Source organism: Fomitopsis serialis, assembly GCF_022376445.1.
Source record: "Fomitopsis serialis strain Sig1Antser10 chromosome Unknown B0H18scaffold_52, whole genome shotgun sequence".
Classification (NCBI taxonomy): domain Eukaryota; kingdom Fungi; phylum Basidiomycota; class Agaricomycetes; order Polyporales; family Fomitopsidaceae; genus Fomitopsis; species Fomitopsis serialis.
Genome location: NW_025955012.1, coordinates 218,827 through 238,750, shown reverse-complemented (window position 1 = coordinate 238,750; position 19,924 = coordinate 218,827). Strand labels below are relative to the sequence as shown.

The 19,924-nt window shown below is 55.2% G+C and overlaps 7 protein-coding genes across 7 annotated transcripts; 1 reads left to right on the top strand and 6 right to left on the bottom strand.

The window, feature by feature from the left end:
* Positions 1 to 926: 926 nt before the first annotated feature.
* On the bottom strand, positions 927 to 3,748 carry B0H18DRAFT_1017398 (major facilitator superfamily domain-containing protein). The gene is made up of 13 exons (XM_048029316.1): positions 3,456 to 3,748; positions 3,180 to 3,403; positions 3,033 to 3,108; positions 2,905 to 2,975; positions 2,637 to 2,845; positions 2,297 to 2,554; positions 2,205 to 2,241; positions 2,115 to 2,143; positions 1,989 to 2,061; positions 1,710 to 1,930; positions 1,566 to 1,648; positions 1,389 to 1,505; positions 927 to 1,337 (listed from the first exon to the last, which is right to left on the bottom strand). The coding sequence occupies exons 2-13, from the start codon at positions 3,322 to 3,324 to the stop codon at positions 1,256 to 1,258; spliced, it is 1,401 nt and encodes a 466-aa protein (XP_047891537.1). The 5' UTR covers positions 3,325 to 3,403; positions 3,456 to 3,748; the 3' UTR covers positions 927 to 1,255.
* A 364-nt stretch (positions 3,749 to 4,112) lies between these two features.
* On the top strand, positions 4,113 to 5,639 carry B0H18DRAFT_879277 (uncharacterized protein; the record flags this gene model as incomplete). The annotated part of the gene is made up of 5 exons (XM_048040682.1): positions 4,113 to 4,582; positions 4,642 to 4,732; positions 4,793 to 4,971; positions 5,025 to 5,295; positions 5,346 to 5,639. The coding sequence occupies 5 exons, from the start codon at positions 4,113 to 4,115 to the stop codon at positions 5,637 to 5,639; spliced, it is 1,305 nt and encodes a 434-aa protein (XP_047891536.1).
* A 947-nt stretch (positions 5,640 to 6,586) lies between these two features.
* Positions 6,587 to 7,842, bottom strand: B0H18DRAFT_508440 (uncharacterized protein). Its single transcript, XM_048038367.1, has 3 exons — positions 7,146 to 7,842; positions 6,838 to 7,090; positions 6,587 to 6,740 (listed from the first exon to the last, which is right to left on the bottom strand). The coding sequence occupies exons 1-3, from the start codon at positions 7,474 to 7,476 to the stop codon at positions 6,674 to 6,676; spliced, it is 651 nt and encodes a 216-aa protein (XP_047891535.1). The 5' UTR covers positions 7,477 to 7,842; the 3' UTR covers positions 6,587 to 6,673.
* A 971-nt stretch (positions 7,843 to 8,813) lies between these two features.
* B0H18DRAFT_508385 (uncharacterized protein) lies at positions 8,814 to 10,861 on the bottom strand. Its single transcript, XM_048038366.1, has 3 exons — positions 10,431 to 10,861; positions 10,122 to 10,374; positions 8,814 to 10,060 (listed from the first exon to the last, which is right to left on the bottom strand). The coding sequence occupies exons 1-3, from the start codon at positions 10,753 to 10,755 to the stop codon at positions 9,046 to 9,048; spliced, it is 1,593 nt and encodes a 530-aa protein (XP_047891534.1). The 5' UTR covers positions 10,756 to 10,861; the 3' UTR covers positions 8,814 to 9,045.
* A 175-nt stretch (positions 10,862 to 11,036) lies between these two features.
* Positions 11,037 to 13,417, bottom strand: B0H18DRAFT_508326 (uncharacterized protein). Its single transcript, XM_048038365.1, has 3 exons — positions 12,777 to 13,417; positions 12,463 to 12,724; positions 11,037 to 12,414 (listed from the first exon to the last, which is right to left on the bottom strand). Exons 1-3 carry the CDS (start codon positions 13,174 to 13,176, stop codon positions 11,367 to 11,369), a joined length of 1,710 nt encoding a protein of 569 aa, XP_047891533.1. The 5' UTR covers positions 13,177 to 13,417; the 3' UTR covers positions 11,037 to 11,366.
* A 427-nt stretch (positions 13,418 to 13,844) lies between these two features.
* On the bottom strand, positions 13,845 to 15,796 carry B0H18DRAFT_1017370 (uncharacterized protein). Its single transcript, XM_048029315.1, has 4 exons — positions 15,337 to 15,796; positions 15,016 to 15,280; positions 14,085 to 14,963; positions 13,845 to 14,015 (listed from the first exon to the last, which is right to left on the bottom strand). The coding sequence occupies exons 1-3, from the start codon at positions 15,626 to 15,628 to the stop codon at positions 14,096 to 14,098; spliced, it is 1,425 nt and encodes a 474-aa protein (XP_047891532.1). The 5' UTR covers positions 15,629 to 15,796; the 3' UTR covers positions 13,845 to 14,015; positions 14,085 to 14,095.
* A 2,521-nt stretch (positions 15,797 to 18,317) lies between these two features.
* B0H18DRAFT_1017364 (HAD-like domain-containing protein) lies at positions 18,318 to 19,815 on the bottom strand. Its single transcript, XM_048029314.1, has 4 exons — positions 19,443 to 19,815; positions 18,912 to 19,386; positions 18,769 to 18,831; positions 18,318 to 18,715 (listed from the first exon to the last, which is right to left on the bottom strand). Exons 1-4 carry the CDS (start codon positions 19,689 to 19,691, stop codon positions 18,372 to 18,374), a joined length of 1,131 nt encoding a protein of 376 aa, XP_047891531.1. The 5' UTR covers positions 19,692 to 19,815; the 3' UTR covers positions 18,318 to 18,371.
* Between the last annotated feature and the right edge of the window lie 109 nt (positions 19,816 to 19,924).

The following is a 19,924-nucleotide window of genomic DNA, read 5'->3' as shown; positions in this document are numbered from 1 at the left end:
TCTCGCCCTTCCGTGCATCATTCGGTTTTGGAAAGCTCCCCGCTGTCGCCGCTGGGCGCGATGTTCGGTGATCCTGCGGCTGGTACCGCTCGCTCTGTTCCTCTCACCCATGCAGATCTCCGTGAAGGACGGCCCACTGGCTCCAGATTCCTCCCGTTGTCGTCAGAGTTGCGGTTCCTTCGGGACGCCGTAACAGAGCCTCGTGCTCGAGTCTGACGACGGTGAGTGCCCTCGGGCCTGGCAGTGCAATCGGCTAGTGGGTGCGGTTCCCTGGCGGCAGGCTCCTCTGTGTGGGGCGCAGGGTTGCAGACGAGTGATGAGTAGGCTGTGGGTGAGGACTCGTCTCCCAGTATGTCGCAGCGCGTGTGAGTGCTGGATGGTGTATACGTGCAGGAAGGCGGGGCAGTCCAGTTGGCTGGCTCGGAGGCAGCGAGCGGGGCGTCGGCGTGGACCTTGGTCTGCGAGAACGCGTCGGTGTGCTCGGAAAGCGTCTTATGCTTCGGTGGCGCTTGCCTCCCACAATATAGCATGGTCCTCTGGCCCCTCGTGGGTAAGGATGGCGTTGGAAAGTCAGGCATGGTGGTGGAAAACCCGAAGCCCTCGGGCGCTAGGGGAAGTACTATGGAGCAGGAACTGAGAGCGCGCGTGTGGGCGTGGGTCTCGTGTTTGAGCTGGTGTCGTTGCGGGGGAAGAGGGCGTGGTCCTGCCCTCTTCGAGAGTGCGTTGACAGACAACATGCGACGCGGCTTGTCTGCGTGAAAATGCTTTCGAAGCAAATTTTTTCCACATTGATGTCTTCGTGACATCTTGCTCTGTCTCCGTACCCTGGTTGGCGGTGGTCGTCCGAAAACAGTGCGTGCTAATGGCTTACCGATTCGCTCTTCGAATGCTGACACTGGGAAGCGCACAGATAGCACTTCAACTCTACGACATTTATTGGCCATCAGCATACTGGAGATCGTAAGCACATCATCTGTCCATGTCTGTCTAAGCTATATCTATGTTGCCCCCGTTCTGTCTGATCGCACTCGAGAACGGGTCTTGCATGTCAGGCCTCTTGTCTTGTGCCAGTGTCCATCCTATCAACAGTGTTGATCTAGTCTTGATACTGCATCAAATGAGCGTTGAGCAATCTGTGACACGCATTGCTCTCGGGCTTCCGTCATGTTCGTCAGACCATCAGTCATGTACTACCAATACAAATCTATCGCTCTCCAAGTAGATCCCAAGACTCAAAGTCATGCAATGCATGTTTTCAGTTATCGCGTGCTGTGGACCATTCGATGTTCACGGAGGCGCGCATACGATCACCATACCGGATTGTGACGAGGAGCATCCTGCGTACACAGCTCAGTCTCCGTTGTCAGGACGCGCAGATGGTAACTCACAATAGTCCTGTCCATCCGAGGACCGTCGCAGCCAGGTTCGTCCATACGAGTCCGAAGTTTTCAAGCGAGGGTAAGATTGCGGTCGTCATGATGGCCATCAACATTGACCGCAGTGCGCTGAGTGGCAGGCAATCATCGTTAAGCACGGCTGTGGATCATGCACGAAATGTGACTGACTTGCACGCCGACATGACCTCCGCACTTCGCGAGTGCAGCACATCGACGTTGTATGCGGACGCAGGGCTGAGCGCGAGGTCCACCTATCCCAAAGCGTACGTTAGTCTCATCTACAGATTTCCAGAATTGGCGACCGTGACGCACGCCGATCCCGTTAATGAACAGCGCGACCACATTGAGTGCGATCCCTAATCTTCCGGGGACGAACTCCGTAAGGAGCCCGCAGGCCAGGGTGCTCGCCGGCGCGAGGACAGACCCGAGGAGAGATGCGCGCAGGCGGTCCTCGGGTACCCAGACGCCCTTGCGTTTCGCGCGCCACCGTACGACCGTCATGTCAGAGAGCTTGCCGGCCAAAGGCGCGCCGACTAGTAGGGCAGATCAGTTATGCGTGATGCGCGCGTGCGAGAGGAGAGGAGACTGAACTGATGTTGCCGATTCCTACTGGGAGGAAGAGGAGACCGACTAAGGCTTCGTTCGTGATGTTGTATCGCTTGCCCTGTAGGCTCCTGATCAGGACAGCGTAGGGAATTAGGCTGGAGTGAGACTCACTAGGGTGTATGCCAGAGGGATGCTCATGACTAACGCATGATTGAGCGGGCGTGTTCTTCGGGAAACATAGTACGTCGTGCCAACACGTACCGAAATCGGTCATAAGCACTACCGTGGTGGCAAGCGTCTTCAAGACACGCAGCTCAGTATCCCAACGGTGATCTAAGGTATTCCGGACTTACCACCACGAGCAAGTTGGGTGCCCTCAACAATGTCAGGCTCTTGAGCGGGTTGAGCCAGTGCCATCTCCACTTCTCCTCGCCGAACTTGTGGTCCGCTCCGCGGGTGCCCGGATGTGATGTTTCCGGGAGCAAGTAGTACATGACGATGAACATGAAGACGCTGAGGAGGGCAAAGATCATATGCAGTGCGCGCCAGCTAGCGAAGTGCACGGACAAGCCTCCGAGAAATGGCGCTATTGCGGGCCCTATGAGGGCAGCCTGTACAGTGGACCAGTTGTATGAGTCGCGATGTTCTCCTACCGGTGCAGGTTATGAAGAGGGGCGGCACGCTCAGACTCACGCCAAAGAATATACCCATTGCGCCCCCGCGTTCTTCGAGCGCATAAAGGTCACCGACGACTGCTGCTCCTACGCTCATGCCGCTAGAGCAGCCTACTGCTTGTAAGACACGCCATGCGAGTAGCTGAGTAATTGAGGTTGAGGTTGCGACGCCGATCGAACCTATACATAGAGTTGGCAAGGAGTAGAGGTAGATAGGGCGACGTCCGTCTTTGGACCAAAGTCAATAACGAGGGGAAGGGGACGGAAAATCCAGTGAAGGAACTCACAGAAGCCCGAATAAGAGGCCCACACCAGGTTCCCGAATGCCACTGAGAACATGGCAATGTTGATTGTTAGGCTGTTCATGGGATGAGCGGCGCGCAGGGTCTCCGACTTTACAGTTCACAAGGCATACCTGATCACGGATGGTGTTGAGTGCATATCTATTACTAGTTGCGGTATGGCTGGGACGAAGGATCCAGTGACCAACACTGAACCGACGGCGACCGGATATGTCTTTAGTGCATCGTACCTTGAACCACGACCAATTATAAGCACTTACGAGGAACAATACCGGCGCAAGAGACTAGAGCAAGGATGACACGCTTCCGTGCGGGCGAGAAGCGACTGTAGAGGGCAGCATGCGCGTCCGCGGGCTTCTGCGGTACGAGGAGAGCTGTCTCCTCGCTCGGTACGTGGTTGGCCATGGCCGTAGTAGACAGCTAGTAGGCTGCGAGGACGCAGGGGATGTGTAGGGCAGCGAAGGCAAGGAGTAGACGAGTCGGCCTGGGTTCATGTATATTTGAATCGCGGAGTAATCGCGGCCCCCTGTACGTACGGTACTGATAACAAGTCATACTTCGTATCAACCTTTGAACCCGGCGGCAGGTCCCGATCACTCAGATCCCGATCGTACGACCGAGGAACGCGTGAGTTTGTACCTTGCCCTCCCAGTCAGGCTCGGGCCACTATGATATACGGTCTAAGCCAGTTGCAGTGAGAGCTGCAAAGTGGATGACTTTGAGTGGAAATGTGCGTATGGATGAGGACCGGAGTGAATTCGCGATAAGAGACCAGTCAGGTGGCATGGTCTCTGAGTCACGGTTGCTAACTGAGACTCAGAGTCTTCGCATCCTGCAGTGGGAAAGAAAGCAGGAGTCAATCGGAATGACCAAACGTGGTTGTGGCGCGCCGTCGTGCGAGCGCCGAGCGACGAGCGACGTCCCTTTCCCGCCTGGCAGTCCCGACTCGCACCAGCATCCACGGACCCTCAGACTGAACCACTTGCTCTCTGCCTGTGCTCTGACATACATACGGTATACTCACCACCTACATCACTGGCGTAGGCTCGGCATACCTGACTGGCTTTCCTTCTTGGCAGGCTAGAGTCTGCGAGGCGAAGTTACCGACCTGACTCGGAGTAAGGACGGCTGAGGCTGGGCTAGCCCTGGACGGGACGCAAGACCGAACTCGTTTTTGGAACAACACAGACACCATGGCTCTCCATACAAGCACTGTGATCTCCAGAAAAGTCTCAGACATCCTGGCCCACGTCAGCCGGGTACACCTCGCTTTCCCGGACCATATCCCCCTTTACTCGCTTTCGGCTACTTCCGAGGTAGACTCGAGAAACCTGCAGGATCTTGTTTCAAGCGTAAGCGCGCTATCCCCACATTCAGTAGGATGTCTATCCGCGCCCATACCCTCGAGCAGCCCGGCTCTGCAGGCTAGCATAGCGTGCTCGATGGCTATGTTTCGCAAGGACCATGCTACGGCTTTCAGAAGTGATTTACCCGGGAGGAGCGCACCTCAAGTCGGTCGATGGCACGCATTCCGGAAAAAAGACCAGACTGGCTTTGGTACCGGAGAGACCGTCCAAGCCGAGACCGAGAACGTCAACTGGGACGATGTGTGGGCGAAGAACGTCGACGTGCCTTCCCTTCCTTCCGAGCTGCAAGCCATACCGTACGTTTCTTCTATGTCCGCATTCGACGCGGCATGGTGATGGCTCGCTCCTTCAACAGAGCAGATGAGGCGCATACAATCATCTATCTGTCTGACGGCTCCCCGGAGGGCCTTTCAAACTCGCTCCAAGCACTGCCCATGGCTACCAAGGTCCTATATGCTTCGCATCGGACGAGGAACATGCATATCTGATCTACAGGATCCCTGAAGATAGGGCTCATCGCGTCTTCCACGCCATTCATCACCGGCCGGCCATATACCCTCTTTCATGGCAAATCAGTGTACTCGTCTGGTGCAGTAGGCCTCTGCATCCACTCATCTTCTCGTCCGGAGCTACACGTAGACTTTCCGGGTATGCAGGCCCTGACGCCGCCCATGGTCATTACAGAGTACGTGCCCTGATGTTTCTGTGCTCCCTTCTGACCTTTCGCCTTCTCCTCAGATCGGAAGGAAACCTGGTCCTCGCGCTGGACGATGAAAACCCATCGCGCGTGCTCCTCTCAGCAATCGAGAGCGGAAGGAACTTCTCGGCGACAGACGACCAAAGCGCGAAGCTTCTCAAGGTCATGAAAGACGACACGTTCTTCCTCGGCACTCTCGAACCTGGCACCTCAAAAATACGCCAAGTCTACCATATAATCTCCGGAGACCCTGCTCGAGGTTCGCTGGCGATGGAGAGCGATTCCGCGCCCTCTCAAAGAACGAAAGTCCAGGTTCGTCGTACCTTCAGACAGCGAAACCTCTGTAGCTTACATTGCTATAGATCTTCCGCTCGCCCGCGCACGCCAACTCGAATATGCTGTCTCGCTTTAAGTTGTCCTCGAGCGAGAACGGAAGTCTGCGGCGAATGGCGTTCGCAGTCGCGCCATCAGACCCTATGCACGGCGAGTCTGGGGACCACGGCGAGACTGTAATACTCGAAGACACGTTCTTGACAGCGTCGGAGAACGGGTTCGTCGTCGATCGCCACGCACCTGGTGGGACAGAGCGCGAGCAGCCTTGGATGTGCAAGCTACCGGGAGCTGTAGCGGAGCTGCGGTGGGTCTCGGCGTCGTAGAGTCGAAAGAGTCTAGATAGGTAGTGTCAGAGAAAACTGACGTACAGAGTACTGAAAAGTGAGGTTTTATAGTGCAATGTGTTTGCCATGAAGCGCCTATGGTATCTACATGTCCAGGTCATCCACAGTCCAGTCGACTCCGGCAAACACAAGATAACCCATAATCCATGAATGAAACTAACACCCTCAACTCTCCCCGTCCTCCTGCTCATAAGCAGGCGGCGGTTCGCGCAGCAAACCATTCTGCTCCGCCTTCAGCCTATCCACCTCCACCTGCAGTGCCTCGATCTGCCTCCTCAGCTCCGAGTCGTCGTGCTCTGGAGGCGGGCTCCCCGGAGACGAAGACGACAGAGCCGGCCGGGCCGACAGAGCAGACTGGCGCCGCCGCAGGTCCGACACGACGATCTCGATGTCGCGCATCTGTCGGGAGAGCTCCTCGCGCTGCATGGACGCTTTTGTGCTCCGTCTGTTCGGACGAAGGGCGATTCGCGCAGCAGCGGATGCAGATGGCGGCGCGGTGGGACCGTTATCGGTGGGAGTGTTCGACGAAGGCGGCAGGAGGGCGTCTCGAGAAGCGGAAGGTGTGTCTACTGGGAAGGCCCACAGGCTCGGCGAGCCGTCTTTCTTGTAAGCACCCCCACCGACTGCCGCGGACCGCGGTTCGGGCGAAGTTGCGGACGGATCCGAGCCGGTTTCGGAGACGGAGACGGCGGTCGACGGCGCGTTGGCAACGTGAAGAAACCCCGCGGTCGTAGGAGACCTCGAGCAGTCCAGATGCGCACCAGTTGTGGAAGCGGGAGTGACCTGGCTCATGGATGGATCCACGAAAGGGTCATATTCGCCAGCAGGTCCAAGCCATGAGCGTCCGTCCTCACCGCCACGGACGATCTTGATCTTATCCGCACCACTGCGCCTGTAGCGACGATGCCAGTAGAGCACGAGGGCGATAATTGCGAACAGGCCGAGTCCGCCGACAACCCCGCCTACGATGGCCCCTACGGGTGTGCGTTTGGACGATAAGGATACTGAAGTGGTCACTGAGGGACCAGAAGGGGAAGGTACGGTAGCCTGAGAGCTGGTCGTTCCAGCAGTTGACGTAGCCTGCGTAGTTGCGGAAGATGAGCTCGAAACGACATCTTCAAATCTATGGAGGACCGAGCCTGAGGGGCGTATCTGCGCAGAACGACGGATAACGTACGTGTATTGTGCCCAATCGAACGCCAAATATGACGGGCTTGATTCACGCTGAGGCGTCATCACCAGCGTGTGCTGTCCATTCGCCAATGCCGTGTTGCTGTAGAGGGTGACGTTGTACATGTAGTCGGTCGACTGTGAAGGCGCGTGCGTATACAAGCCCACCGACTCCCCATCTAACTCGAAGCTGACATTGACAAACGTCGTTGCAGATGCGACATAATTTGGCACAACCCCGTAGACCCAGACTGCAGTGCCTGTTGAACGATCGTCAGTCAGGAAGAGGAAGAGGTGAACTGACTCATGACGTACCGGTGAAGGAGAGTGTTATAATCTTTGGCGCGGGGTCGGTCGGCGATGCCGTAACATCGTGCCACGACTGGTCGAATGTCTCGCCTGGTACTGGCTGGATGAGGCAAACTGAGCACCCAGGACCGTAGTTCCAGCCAGTCGAGTATGTCGGTGTTACACCGGTGGCGGAATCGCCGTAGTAGTCGTCAATCGTCCTGTTCGTCGGCGTGCCAGCCTGAGCGGCCCGTGCACCGGTCAAAATCAAGAACAATACAACAATCAAAGATTTCAAAGCGTTACAAGGTGAAGACAAAGCCATTAATGAGAGAAGACGATCCTGGCGCGCTCGCATGAAACAGGCATGCAAGCCTGGGCAGACCAGATGAAAAGAGGAAGACAGACGAACTGTGCAAGGCGGAGCGGCGCAGGAAAGGATACTGAGCAGGTCTATCCCTCACTCAGATGCTGTGCTGTTTCTCGTAATAGCGCCGTACGTCCATCATACACGCTTGTGCCTGCCGACCAACTGTCAACTTGTTCTACATCAGGGCTAGAAGGTCCAAAGATCCGCGCACTCTGACACGTAAGTAGTATTCTAATCCCACACAGAAGGCCCTATAAAGCCACACATCAGGAGGTAATAATGATTATCCTTATTACAGATTAATCCAACAATTAGGAACGCGCTGCGAACGAGTCACGGCAGCATCATACTGGCCTCTTAGTTCGAACGAAGTCTCATGCCAGTGGTCGTCATGCATTGAACACGGTAAGAATTCCGACCCAACATAATTCGAGGCGAGGCAATCGCTGAACGTGGTTCCAGAACTGATTTCTCTTTGCGGCCGCCAATTGACCCCGGGCCGGTCCGTATTCCTCGGATCCTCCAAGCCGCCTCGCACTGCACCGAGCTCTCACCTCAAGACGTCGCCACGGCTAGCGGATACCGAGTGTGCTCCAGGTCTTATATCCGTCAATTTTGTGTCAACTGATAAGGTCCACGCACGCTCCTCATATCGGCCAGAGCCATCTAGAGGTGAGCGAGAGATATCTAGGCAAGGGCCAAACCGAGGATGATACTCTTCATGAGCGTCAAGGCGCGAAACAGCCCCTCCGAGTCTACACCGTCGACCCCGTAGTCGAACGAAAACATGTTCCCTTGTCGATGACCAAGGACAAGGTGAGTACCTTCTCGAGTCATTGTCGAACCACTTACTAATAGCGTAAGTTAGCCTAAGTGTCTTAGAAACGACAGCCCTCCGAGTCCCCACTCAACAAGGTCGTGTTTAGGGTCTGCCTACCGGGGACCAGTATATCAAATCGAGGCGACCTCGTACTGATATCATGCTGGCTGGACTCTGTCTCTCTCGCGCTCGCCTCCGTGGTTCTGCGCCTGCTCTGCGCTTTCCATCTGATTGCTACCGCTGCTACCGATTCACGACACTCAGAACCCACCATCTATTCTCACTTTTCCATTTCTGCCTCGGGTGATCCGTCAAGTTCACGACTTTTACGGGTGAGATCTCAGCGGAGTGGTGTCTGCACAACCCAACCCAACCCGATACTTCCGCACTCTATGTAGGGCACCGATCGTCAACTCAGATATCACTCGAGATTCTGCAGGTAGAGCGAGGCATACACTTTTCAATGTACCAGCGATCTATTGAACCATACTGACTCGACGGCAGGATTACCAGATGGCAGACGGCGGCCGACGGCGAAGAAGCTCGACCGGAAGGATATGCCTCGAACCTGTGGCATTCAGGTTGCTACAGAGCACCCCCCTACTTGAGCTATCCGTATGCCTTCCGTTTGCTCCGGCGGCCGTTGCTTGAATGGCATACATATCGACAGTAGGTCGACTCCGCCAAGCAATTGTAAATACAAGATAATCCATATTCCATGAATGAAACTAACACCGTTAACTCTCCCCGTCCTCCTGCTCATATTCATACGCAGGTGGTGGTTCGCGCAGCAAAACATCTTGCTCCGCCCTCAGCCTCTCCACCTCCAACTGCAGTGCCTCAATTTGCCTCCTCAGTTCCGAGTCGTCGTGCTCGGGAGGCGGGCTCCCCGGAAGGGGCGGCACAGGGTCGTCCCCCAGCGACGTAGACGACAAAGCTGTCTGGGCCGACTGAGAAGACTGGCGCCGCCGCAGGTCCGCGACGGCGGTCTCTATGTCGCGCATCTGGCGCGAGAGCTCCTCGCGCTGCATGGTCGCTTTTGTGCCCCGTCTCTTCGGACGGCGGGCGCTCTTCGAAGCAACGGGAGATTCCGTAGCGGCAGCGGTATTGGTGGGCGTGTTCGACGAAGGCAGCACGTCTCGAGAGCCGGAAGGCGTGTCTACTGGGAGGGCCCACAGGCTCGTCGACGAGCCTTCTTTCCTGTGGGTCCCCCCACTTGCTGCCGTGGACTGCGTTTCGGACGAAGAAGCGGATGGATTCGAGCCAACGTCGGACTCGGAGACGATGGTCGACGGCGCGTTGGCGACGTGGAGGAACGTCGCGGTCGTAGGAGCCGAAGTGGTCGACATGACAAAGGACGACGGCGAGCAGTCCCGAGGCGCGCCAGTGGTCGCGGGAGCGGCGTTGACCTGGCTCATGAACGGATCCACGAAAGGGTCATGTTCCGCAGCAGGTTCAATACATCCACGTCCCTCACCGCTACGGACAATCCTTATCTTGTCCGCACCACTATGCCTGTATCGACGATGCCAGAAGAAAACGAGGGCGATAATTGCGAGCAGGCCGAGTCCGCCGATAACCCCGCCTGCGATGGCCCCGAAGGGTGTGCGACTGGATGATAAGGATACTGAAGCGGTCACTGAGGAACCAGAAGGGGAAGGCACGGTAGTCTGGGAGCTGGTTGTTCCAGCCCGAGCAGTTGACGCGACTTGCGTAGTTGCGGAAGATGAGCTCGAAACAACGTCTTCAAACCTATGGGAGATTGATGAAGACTGAGCCTGAGCCTGTCTGCGCAGAACAATGGACAACGTACGTGTATTGTGCCCAATCGAACGCCAAATATGACGAGTTTGATTCACGCTGAGGCGTCATCACCAGCGTGTGCTGCCCATTCGCTATTGCCGTGTTGCTGTAGAGGGTGACATTGTATATGTAGCCGACCGACGCTGAGGGTGCGTGCGTGTACAAGCCCACCACCTTCCCATCTAACTCGAAACTGACATTGACCAACGTTGTTGCATATTCGACATAATTGGGCACAACCCCGTAGACCCAGATCGCAGTACCTGATTGAGATACAACTAGTCAGAAGGCGGAAAAGGTGAGCTGATTCTTGACACACCATTAAATGAGAGTGTCACAGTCTTTGGCGCGGGGTCGGTCGGCGATGCGGTAACATCGTGCCAGGACTGGTCGAAGGTCTCGCCTATTGCTGGCTGAATGAAGCAACCTGAGCACTGGGGACCGTAGTTCCAGCCATCCGAGTATAAAGGTATTGCACCGGTGGCGGAATCGCCGTAGAAGTCATCAATCGTCCTGTTCGTCGTCGTGCCAATGGCCCGTGCACCAGTTGCCACGAAGAGCAATAAAGCAATCACAGATTTTAGACTGTTAGGCAGTGAAGGCAAAGTCATAAAAGAACGAAGATTATGCTGCCGCGCCGACATGAAAGCTTGGGGAGAAGAAATGAAAATGACAGACGGACTCTGCAGGACGAAGTGGCCCCGGGAAAGGATACTGAACAGGTCTATTCCCACTCAATTGCTGTGCTGTAATGCCGCGGTACGTCCATCAAGGCGCCTGCCAACCAACTGTCAACTTGACCTAGCATCTCGTTCAAGTTGTGTTCTCTTCGTCACAGAAATCGCCATGCTACTGCGTCGACACTGGAATGTGTTTATGTACATTCAGCAGTGACACAGAGTTGACCCGCTTAGACAGGTAGATGAGCGTGTCGATGTGTTGAACGGTGTAGGTTCCAGGCACGGAGATCAACCAGAAGCGTCCCGTATGATATTTGCACCGTTCATCCAACTTGCGCGTTGACGACGCAGTACGTACGTCCGCACGGCGTGCGCGAACCTAGCACGTATACGTATTACTACAGTCGAGTGAGGTATTACGTCGACGTCCCGCCAGCTGGTACAGTACTCATTCGACTAGTCACAGACATCCTACTTAGGGGATACCTAATGATCGAAGGTCGCCTTGTGTGTAAACAGGAAGATTCAAGGACAAGATAGAACTTTGCTGCCCATGCTACGCCACATCGTGCATGTCATCCTTCCCAATCCCCCGCTTCCTCGTAGGCCGGTGGGGGAGCCTTTATGTCCGTGTCAAGGGAAACACGGTCTGCCCGCAAGCTCATATCATTCACCTGCCTTTGCAGTGCCCCGATCTGTCTCTGTAACGCGGAGACGTCGTACTGGATCGGTGGCGCTATGGGCGTGTCAGATACGTCCACCGTGGTAGATATTGCATGCTGTGATTCGATGATCTGCTGGTACGTCAATTGCGGGTTGCCTGCTGTGTACGTTATGGTGGCACTTCCTGTTGCCTGTCCGGTGTCTCCGTACCGCTCGGGCTGCGGCTGCGGGGTTTCGGCCTCAAGCCCTGGAAGAGGACCGCCGGAAGGTGCCGTGCGAATTCGTGCAAAGTGACTGCTCGACGAAGTGTCTATGGTGGTTGTGGGGGAATAGGAGGTTGTGAAGTCGCCAGGGGTGTCGTCGAAATGAGTGTGTGCGGCGATTGGCTGCATGCTTCGCGACAAGGCATCCACGCTCAAGGTAGGTGACGTTATGTCTGTGCAGTGTACATCCAAGCATTCACTTGTCGCAAAAGCAGGATTGCCTACGGCTAGGTACGCTCCCTCTCCCGTGCGCACAGGCGACGTCCTGACCCTGGCGAGTAGCCTCCGATCGCGGTCCACTCTCTTCGACCTCTGTCTGCGACACACACAGAGTATGATGGACAGGAGCACTACTGCAGCAGCTCCTCCGGCTGCTGCGCCCACGATGGCAGCAATAGATGGATGCGACTTTGTCGGGTTGTCGGGGGGGACAGATATTCCTCCCGGAGAAGTCAAGGACGGGAGAGGAGAGGGGGTCACAAGCACACTGCTTGTGACCGTTGTTCGCAAGCCAGACACCGGGGTGATGATCGTCGTCGGACTACTGGCTGGTTTGACCGAGGATGCACTGGTAGTCACGGTATCCCCATTGCTTGATGTAGTGAATGTAGTGCTCGATTCGGAATTCGAGGATGATGAGCTGGTCCCTGATGTAGCTGGCCCCACTGGCATGGCAGGAACTTGAATGGAGTCGTATCTGAAACAATATGAGGAACTGAATCCCGTTGAACCTCTCTACACTCACGTGTACTGCAAATAGTCGAAAGCTATCCACGACCCTGCTAGCACAGTCATCTTCAAAGTGTGCTCCATGTTTGTCAGGTTCGTGTTGTCGTACACGGTCACATTGTAGGAGAAATCGCCTGTGGTTGCATCCAAATTTGTCGGGATGTTGACATACGTTTTGACCTTCTCGCCGTCGAGTTCGATATCGATGTCGGTGGCTGTGATAATAGCAGTGCTGTTGACCTTCTGGGCCATGATGCAGTATACCCAGACCTCAGTACCTATGCCCCATTAGACATTAGACACCTCATTGAAAACCACGCGAGCCCGTACCAGTGAAGCTCATGGAGACGACATTTGCACCCGCGGCATTGGGCAACAATGTTGTGTCGTGCCAGCTTCCCTTGAAGGCCTTGTCTGTGTCCGGACGCAGGCTGCAAGGAGGACAATCCGGGCCATAATTCCATTCTGCATCGGACGTATTCGTGTACACGGGCATGGCCCCTGTGGAAGAGTCACCATAGTAGTCATCGATTGTCCGGGTTGTGGGTGTTGCTCGCACGTCCACGACTGTGTTCGCGAGTAACAGAGAGAACGTGAGGAGTCGGATCCCCATATGAGATAAGAAAGAGCGACAAAATGAGCGGTGGGGCGACATGGTTTGCTGCGGGACGCACGCTGGCTGCGTAGAGATTACGAAGGGGGGGGGGACGGAAGGGGCTGTAGAAACCATTTAAGGCACGAGAATATCAGTCGAACTATCAAGTAGATGCTTCCCTGTTCAACTGCCCAACTCACAGTAGCCTGTTCATTACGCTGAGAAAGGTTCCGCATGATCCTGAGTGGTCCGTTTTCAATTGTACGGGGAATGGTTGCGGAGTATGCGCCACCTCGTTCGCGGACCTCTGCGTCGTGCCAGTGCAAGCATCCTTCAGACGTGTGCCGGATAGCCGTCTCTGTGAGTCAAATTGAGTACAAACATCAGTATGAGATCCGCCGTCAATGATCCTACGGAGAAATGATGACACGTGCCGAAGTAATCTCCTGAAGTGTGTGCTTGTAGGACGTCTAGACTCTCACCGCCGAATCGGAGTTCTGCTTTTGAGAGACCGTGCATAACGTGAATTTTCACTGGGGCCATTGAAGACCGATGATTACGTTGAGGATCCTACGCACCGAACTTCACTAAATCCGACAGTGACCTAGACCATTCAAGCATCATGGCCCCAGATCTGTGATATTTTGCATGCATCGCCCGACACTCAAACCGCGCGCGTGGATAGGCTGAAGGGCGGGAGGTACATAGCTTTCCGTTGTCCAGCTGAGCGCTTGCGGGCCGAATAGAAGCCTCGTACACGACTGGCACTGCAGCCGTTGTTCCTCTTGGCGTCAAATCCCGGTCCTGTGCTATTTCCTTTGTCGTGTAGCTCGTACATCGTCGAACAGGCACTTGCAAGGACGTTCATTCATTTCGAAATTCGACGTTACAATGCGCTGCCTGTATTTCCTGGAGCAGCAGGTCATCTGTCTTAGAATTGACTGAAATCGTGTGGCATAAATCTAGGGGAGGGTCTGGAACCGATGTCAGTTGACACTGGTATACTGACGAAACTAGGGATTTGGCGAGCGACTGCGGCTTACCTGGACCGTTACTACTCTGATGGTTGTTCATCTCTTTCCTCTTCCTCTTCTCGAGGCTCATATGCTGGCGGAGCCTCTTGAACGAGCGTAGCTTGCTCCGCCCGAAGTCTCTCAACCTCTACCTGCAAAGCCGCGATCTCCCGCCTGAGTTCTTCGTCACCTCGCAGGGAACTGCCTATCATGCTCGGCTGGGTAGAAGCAATGAGGGTCGTGGTCGCGCGGTGATCCGTCGACTGCCGTCGACGCAAATCAGCCACCGTCAGCTCGATTTCCCGTATCTGGCGGGAGAGCTCTCCGAGAGGCGAGCTGCCACGGTCAAAGCCACTGCTGGGTGACATAGAGAAACTCCGACTCGAGTTCGGAGGAGGGGATGGAGGCTCTGTCGACCCGGACGCCGAGCGAAGCACAGACGAAGGGGTCTCTGTCTTCGGGTTCTGCGACGTGAGCGGTGCAGTCGACGTAGACATGGCCGACGGTGAGAGCGAGTCCGTCTCGGGGGAGCCGGTGGTTTTCGGACGAGCGACGTTCAGAACTTGCCCAGAGTCGTTGGAGCTACCCACTTGGCTTAAGCTGGAGTACGTGAAGGGGCTGATAGCAATGGTTTTGGCCTCCTGGATGCCTTCACCGTCCGGCTCGATAACGACTCGGGGTGACCTCCTCTGTTTCCGTCGCCGATACAACAGACCGATGGCTAATGCGACGATTGCCAGGACGCCTATCACTCCTCCGATGACCCCGCCGATGATCGCACCGACGCGACTGTGTCGGTCTGGAGTTGGTGTTGGGATGCCGGGGCCTGTGGGGTTACTGGTCATGGAAGTCGTGCTCGAGGAACCATTCGGTTGCGGAATTAATGGAGAGCCTGAGGATTCATTGGTGCTTCGCTAATCGTCAAAATTGAGGTTTCATTCAGAGGGGACTGTTGACGTACGTATATTGTGCCCAGTCGAATCCCATGTATGTCGCACCAGTTGCGCCCTGTGGCGTCATGACAATCGTATGCTCCCCAGCCTCCAGCGATATGTTGCTATAGGCGGTGACATTGTAGTAGAACGAATTATTGGTGCCATCGGCCTCGTGTATATAGAACCCGTCCTTCTTGCCGTCGAGCTCGAAAGTGACGTTGACAGTCGTGATAGCCCCGGTACTATGGTTCAGGAAATTGGGAACCACGCAGTATACCCAAACGGCAGTACCTGATGAACGAAGTTCCTCAGCGGCACGATGCAGCAAAATTGACATAGCAACGAACCATTGAACGAGATCGTGACATTTTCGGGAAATGGATCATTTCCGAAGGCGGTGGCTTCGTGCCATGAGCGATCGAACAGGTCATCGACGGACGGTGTGATGGTGCACGTCGAGCAGGTCGGACCATACTGCCAGCCCTCGGTGTAGATCGGTTTGTTTCCTGTTACGGAATCGCCGTAGTAGTCATCGATCGTTCTGTTCGTGGACGCCGCCAAGCTGCAATGCGAAATGAGAAGCAGCACAGTGATCGCCAGCATCGTGACTTGTTTCAAAATGCGAAGCGTGGAGGACATCTCTTGCAGACGGCGGGCGACTGGCGCAGTCAGACCACAGTCGAAGGTGCAAGTGGGCGACGTAACAGCGTCTCCTCAAGTGCAATACATATCAGTACTCCCGGTGCGGGACGAATAGCCTGAGCTATCGCTGTGAACCCAAGAGGGCCGATCGGACGGGCATCGTGTTCGGCCAGGCTAGGGCTGTGGTCATCCGACAGACTCACAGTACATACATGTGGTCTACATTGGCTGTGTATGGCCTCAATAGCACCAGATGAGAAGATCGTTCGGAGGCGTCGATTCATGTTGAACCTAGATCTTCCGCGACGACGTTCCTGAGCACGTTGCCCATGAAGGCTGCGGTCCATCTCTCTTCTGTGTCCATCACCTACGTCCGTAGATGAGTCACAGTGTGACGGGTAAACGGAGGCAGTCAGGCATGAGGCTCACTCACATTGGACTCGAATGGCGCTGGGACAGTCTTTGTTAGGATAGGAAGGTTATGTGCTTCCAAGTGAAGGCTCACCAATTTGGCAGCAGGGTTTTCTCACATAGAACGCGAGTGCTTCTCGTTTAGGCATAAACAGGCGGTTTGCTTGAATGTGCGGCACCGAAAGACCAATTCAAGTCGCGGCCCGTCAGTGAATAGATGGGGACGACAGCCACGCAAAGCAAGGGCAGAACAGCAGTGTTCTCAATGAACAAGGAAGTATGAGAAACAAGGAAGTACGAGAGCATAGTCTCGTTGAGGCACGAAACTGACGACGGGCCACACCAGAAAAGTTTGCGTATTCGAAGCGGGCAGCGACCGATGCTCTGTTGTGACCCAGTACCTGTCACAAAGTCGGTCGAACCACTGGACGGACCTTGCGATACCAAGATCAAACCAAAATCGGACAGCCATATGAAACTCTGATAACGAGTCGCCTCATGGCTGAGAAGTATTCCATGGGAGGAGAACCGAGGACATCCTATTTGCAGGCAGTTGGTAAGAAGTATGTGGACCACTCGCTGCTCTGACTTACCCGCGACCTCGTCGGAGCTTCAGCTAATCATCCCGGCTGTGTGGCAGAGTTAGATAACTCAGCCTCGAGTGAAGAGAAGCATACCGCACTATTCCGCTCAACTTCTCCATGGCCACATGTCCTGCATTGCAAACATTTCAAGTGAGGCCGCGGCGAGAGGTGGTACCGGTGAGTCCTCAGTCACCCACTTATCGCCTTCGACTCCTGTACTCAGGCGTCCCGACGTCCGAATCGTTGGTGAACCATGGCGAGCGAGGTCGGGTATATGACTGGGAAGTGTCACAGCACTAGGGAGTACAGAGACAGACAAGGTCCATTCAACTTAACGGATGGTCGTGAGCGTATTGTGCCAGTGGAAGCTGTAGCGCTGGCGCCGAACGTTTGAACAAGCATGGCCGCCGTCGGACCGGCCCGGACGAACCGATCTCTTCCTCCCGCAGCGGCGATCGTTCACTCTGAGTAGGGGCAACGCACTACCAATTCAAACTCCGACGCGTCCGCGCGCCACCCGCCTGCCGCGCCTCACAAAGTGGGCGCGGAAAGAGGTGCACTTTTCTCCGGTTCATTCACTTCAGAATATTCCGGAGAAGTGATGATAATTCATGTAAATTCGGGCTTGAGAAAGTGTTCTGGATAGAATTTCCGAAAATGTTCTGCGGCGGCGGCAATTTTTATTGCCCGACAATAAGAACACTGCAAAAAAATCCATCCAGAAGACTTTGTCAGACGAGGCTCAATGACCATGTTCGCACATTTGATGCAGGAGCTGGAACGCGGTGGAACGCTAGAAGTGCACCTCTTTGTCGCGGTGCGACACGTGTTACGTAAGCAAGTCGCGCGCGCCACTAGCGCGCCTCGACGAGTTCACCGCCAGTCTTGTGTCTATCGTTCGTGTTCCCTTGCTGCTACACGTACCAAACTACCATCAACATGTTTGTATCACTGTCTCCGACAGCCCAGAAATTTTACTGGGCCCAGGATTGGCTCCCAGCATACAAAAGGTGGATTCTGCCCTTCTGGGCTCATCACCGATGATCCACGGGCCTGGAAGATTATTTCGGACCATATCATTTCTTGTACCGTGGGTCTGAATGTGTGATGAAGTTGACCTTGTGGTTAGATTTCTCATACACAGCTTTCACCGAGACATTGTATAGAGTTCCTCCAACATAATGACTACCATGACATGCTGTATTCATTTCACTCCTCTGCGGAATTTCACAGACACTCGTAAGATACACACCAGTCCAGCTGAATATATTTGTGATTTAATACAAACCATATCGGAAGCGACAGCACGATGAGACAGTCGTGTCCACTTTCTCGCCGCGTCTTGATCACGTGACCGAGGACGCTTTTCGGAAAGGTGTTGCCCCTAGTCATTCACTCATCTGAACGTCTTCTCCAGCAAAGAACTCAGTCTAATAATCTTTCGCGCGTGAACGTATCTTCTGAGTATCGTGAGTTCGAAAAGCGCCTTGATAGGACTTGTTGACGCAACAACGAATAAGTAGTTCGTTTGGCTGACGTTACTACGCTGGCACTGCAGGGCGGCAGGCTTGGGAGATGTTGCATACTGTCTCAAGATTTACTTCACTTCAGAGATCTGAGGCTATCGGAGCTTATCGTAAGTCAGTCAATCTATAGACTCATTCTTCATGGCATAATTCATTCGGATGTAGATACTCTAGTGCATACAGTACTACTAGCCACGACTCCACAGCACGGCGGCGGCGTTACTCGAGGACAATGAACCTGAGCTTCAACTGCCCATCGACGTCCACGGGCTCGCACCTGACCTGGTCCATGTTCTCGACAAGGTAATGTGCGCCGCAGCTCTCGATCTTCTCGCGCTCATGCGACGTGCAGACGGCGACGACGGTGGCGCCAGACGCAACACCCGCCTTGATACCGGAAGGCGAGTCCTCGAAGACGACGCAGTTCTTGGCGTCGAAGCCGAGGCATTCGGCGGCGAGCAGGAAAGGGTCAGGCGCAGGCTTGCCAGCCTTCAAGCGCTTGTCGTCAGCGGTGATGGTGACGGGAGGCGGGGTAATCCCGACGCGAGTCATGCATCCGTAGGCTGAAAGGGTTTCGTCAGACATCAGTGGGCCCGCCATACAGAATAGAACGCACCGTAAGTCTTAGCACCAGACGTCGCGACTGCGTACCGGCCGTCGGGGATAGAGGCAATCATTCCTTCACTCCGGGAAGGATGCGCACCGAGCGGTCGACAGCGGCGGCCTCCTGCTGCCAGGCCTCCAGAGCGTGGATCATACTCTCCTTGCCTTCTTCGGTGTCGAACATGCCCCCCTCGATGGCCGATTCACGCAGGGCTTGACCAACCTCCAGAATCGTACTGACCCGCTGAAGAAAGGCTGGGCGAGAGGCGATCGCTTCCCCGGCGGACGAAGACGACCTGGAGGACATGATGGAGGACGCCTCGGAGCCGCCGCGCGAGAGGGTTGGTGTAGTCACGCTGGAGTCGACGGGCGTTGCGATACGAGAGTTGCGGCGTGAGCCGGGGCCGTGCTTCACATAAGCGTCGGCGAAGAACAAGATCGATTCCTCGAACGCCTGAACCTCGTCGTCCATCTCGTGAACCTCGATGGAAGGCTTGAACTGAGAAAGGTTGTCGATGGCACGCTTGCCGTGGGTAGCGGCGATTACAGAGGCTGGGTCCTGCCCAATGTCCTTCGCGACCTTGCTCCATGCAGCTTCGACCGCTGCGATGGAATCTGTAAGCGTACCGTCCTGTGCAGACGCCAGGTGAGTCCTCGTGGCATCTAGCGAGGGAAAGCAGACACCACCATATCGAATAGAACGGCATCGGCGAAGAAAGTCTGCGTGCCAGCAGAAGACATGGTTCGCAAAGCAATAGAAGTGGCTATGAGCGTGAAGTGAAGGGGAGAGGATCGTCTAGCGATTGAAGTTGTGGGTACCGGAGGATACAGCTGACATTTATAGTGCCTAAGCCGCGGAAAGATCTCAGTCTTGACTGAGGGCGGCGAACATGGAGCGCGGCTGATGACAGCTAAGTCCAACGTTCGCAAGGCCATTGGATCATGTCATTCTGTTCACAACTGAGCGGTCATATTGAGAGCGGCACTCCATCTTGGGCATTGACCTGAGGGTCTCCGAGTCAGAACGAACGCGAACGTCCTGTGAGTCTCACAGTCGCACTCCCCAGTCATGTCATGAAGACGCGCTGAATGGCGAGGCGGCGGGCCAGCCGCCCTGAAAAATGATATTGACTAGTTGTCAGCATTGTCCAGGGAGGACGTGAGGTCCA

Excerpts from the sequence above, each read along its gene's own strand:
- B0H18DRAFT_1017370 (XM_048029315.1), bottom strand. The coding sequence starts at position 15,628 with ATGTCCTCCACGCTTCGCATTTTGAAACAAGTCACGATGCTGGCGATC. Across the intron at positions 15,281-15,336 it reads TGTCACGATCTCGTTCAATG|GTACTGCCGTTTGGGTATAC; the intron begins GTTCGTTGCTAT and ends TTCGTTCATCAG. Across the intron at positions 14,964-15,015 it reads TTCGACTGGGCACAATATAC|CACCAATGAATCCTCAGGCT; the intron begins GTACGTCAACAG and ends CGATTAGCGAAG.
- B0H18DRAFT_508385 (XM_048038366.1), bottom strand. The coding sequence starts at position 10,755 with ATGTCGGCGCGGCAGCATAATCTTCGTTCTTTTATGACTTTGCCTTCA. Across the intron at positions 10,375-10,430 it reads TGTGACACTCTCATTTAATG|GTACTGCGATCTGGGTCTAC; the intron begins GTGTGTCAAGAA and ends TATCTCAATCAG. Across the intron at positions 10,061-10,121 it reads TTCGATTGGGCACAATACAC|GTTTGAAGACGTTGTTTCGA; the intron begins GTACGTTGTCCA and ends AATCTCCCATAG.
- B0H18DRAFT_508440 (XM_048038367.1), bottom strand. The coding sequence starts at position 7,476 with ATGCGAGCGCGCCAGGATCGTCTTCTCTCATTAATGGCTTTGTCTTCA. Across the intron at positions 7,091-7,145 it reads TATAACACTCTCCTTCACCG|GCACTGCAGTCTGGGTCTAC; the intron begins GTACGTCATGAG and ends ATCGTTCAACAG. Across the intron at positions 6,741-6,837 it reads TTCGATTGGGCACAATACAC|GCTACGTCAACTGCTGGAAC; the intron begins GTACGTTATCCG and ends GCAACTACGCAG.
- B0H18DRAFT_1017398 (XM_048029316.1), bottom strand. The coding sequence starts at position 3,324 with ATGGCCAACCACGTACCGAGCGAGGAGACAGCTCTCCTCGTACCGCAG. Across the intron at positions 2,555-2,636 it reads CAATGGGTATATTCTTTGGC|GCTGCCCTCATAGGGCCCGC; the intron begins GTGAGTCTGAGC and ends TCCACTGTACAG. Across the intron at positions 1,506-1,565 it reads GAGGTCATGTCGGCGTGCAA|CGCACTGCGGTCAATGTTGA; the intron begins GTCAGTCACATT and ends CCTGCCACTCAG.
- B0H18DRAFT_1017364 (XM_048029314.1), bottom strand. The coding sequence starts at position 19,691 with ATGGCCTTGCGAACGTTGGACTTAGCTGTCATCAGCCGCGCTCCATGT. Across the intron at positions 18,832-18,911 it reads CACCGAAGAAGGCAAGGAGA|GAATGATTGCCTCTATCCCC; the intron begins GTATGATCCACG and ends CCCGGAGTGAAG. Across the intron at positions 18,716-18,768 it reads GTCTGGTGCTAAGACTTACG|CCTACGGATGCATGACTCGC; the intron begins GTGCGTTCTATT and ends AAACCCTTTCAG.
- B0H18DRAFT_508326 (XM_048038365.1), bottom strand. The coding sequence starts at position 13,176 with ATGGTTTCTACAGCCCCTTCCGTCCCCCCCCCCTTCGTAATCTCTACG. Across the intron at positions 12,725-12,776 it reads CGTCTCCATGAGCTTCACTG|GTACTGAGGTCTGGGTATAC; the intron begins GTACGGGCTCGC and ends AATGGGGCATAG. Across the intron at positions 12,415-12,462 it reads TTCGACTATTTGCAGTACAC|ATACGACTCCATTCAAGTTC; the intron begins GTGAGTGTAGAG and ends ATATTGTTTCAG.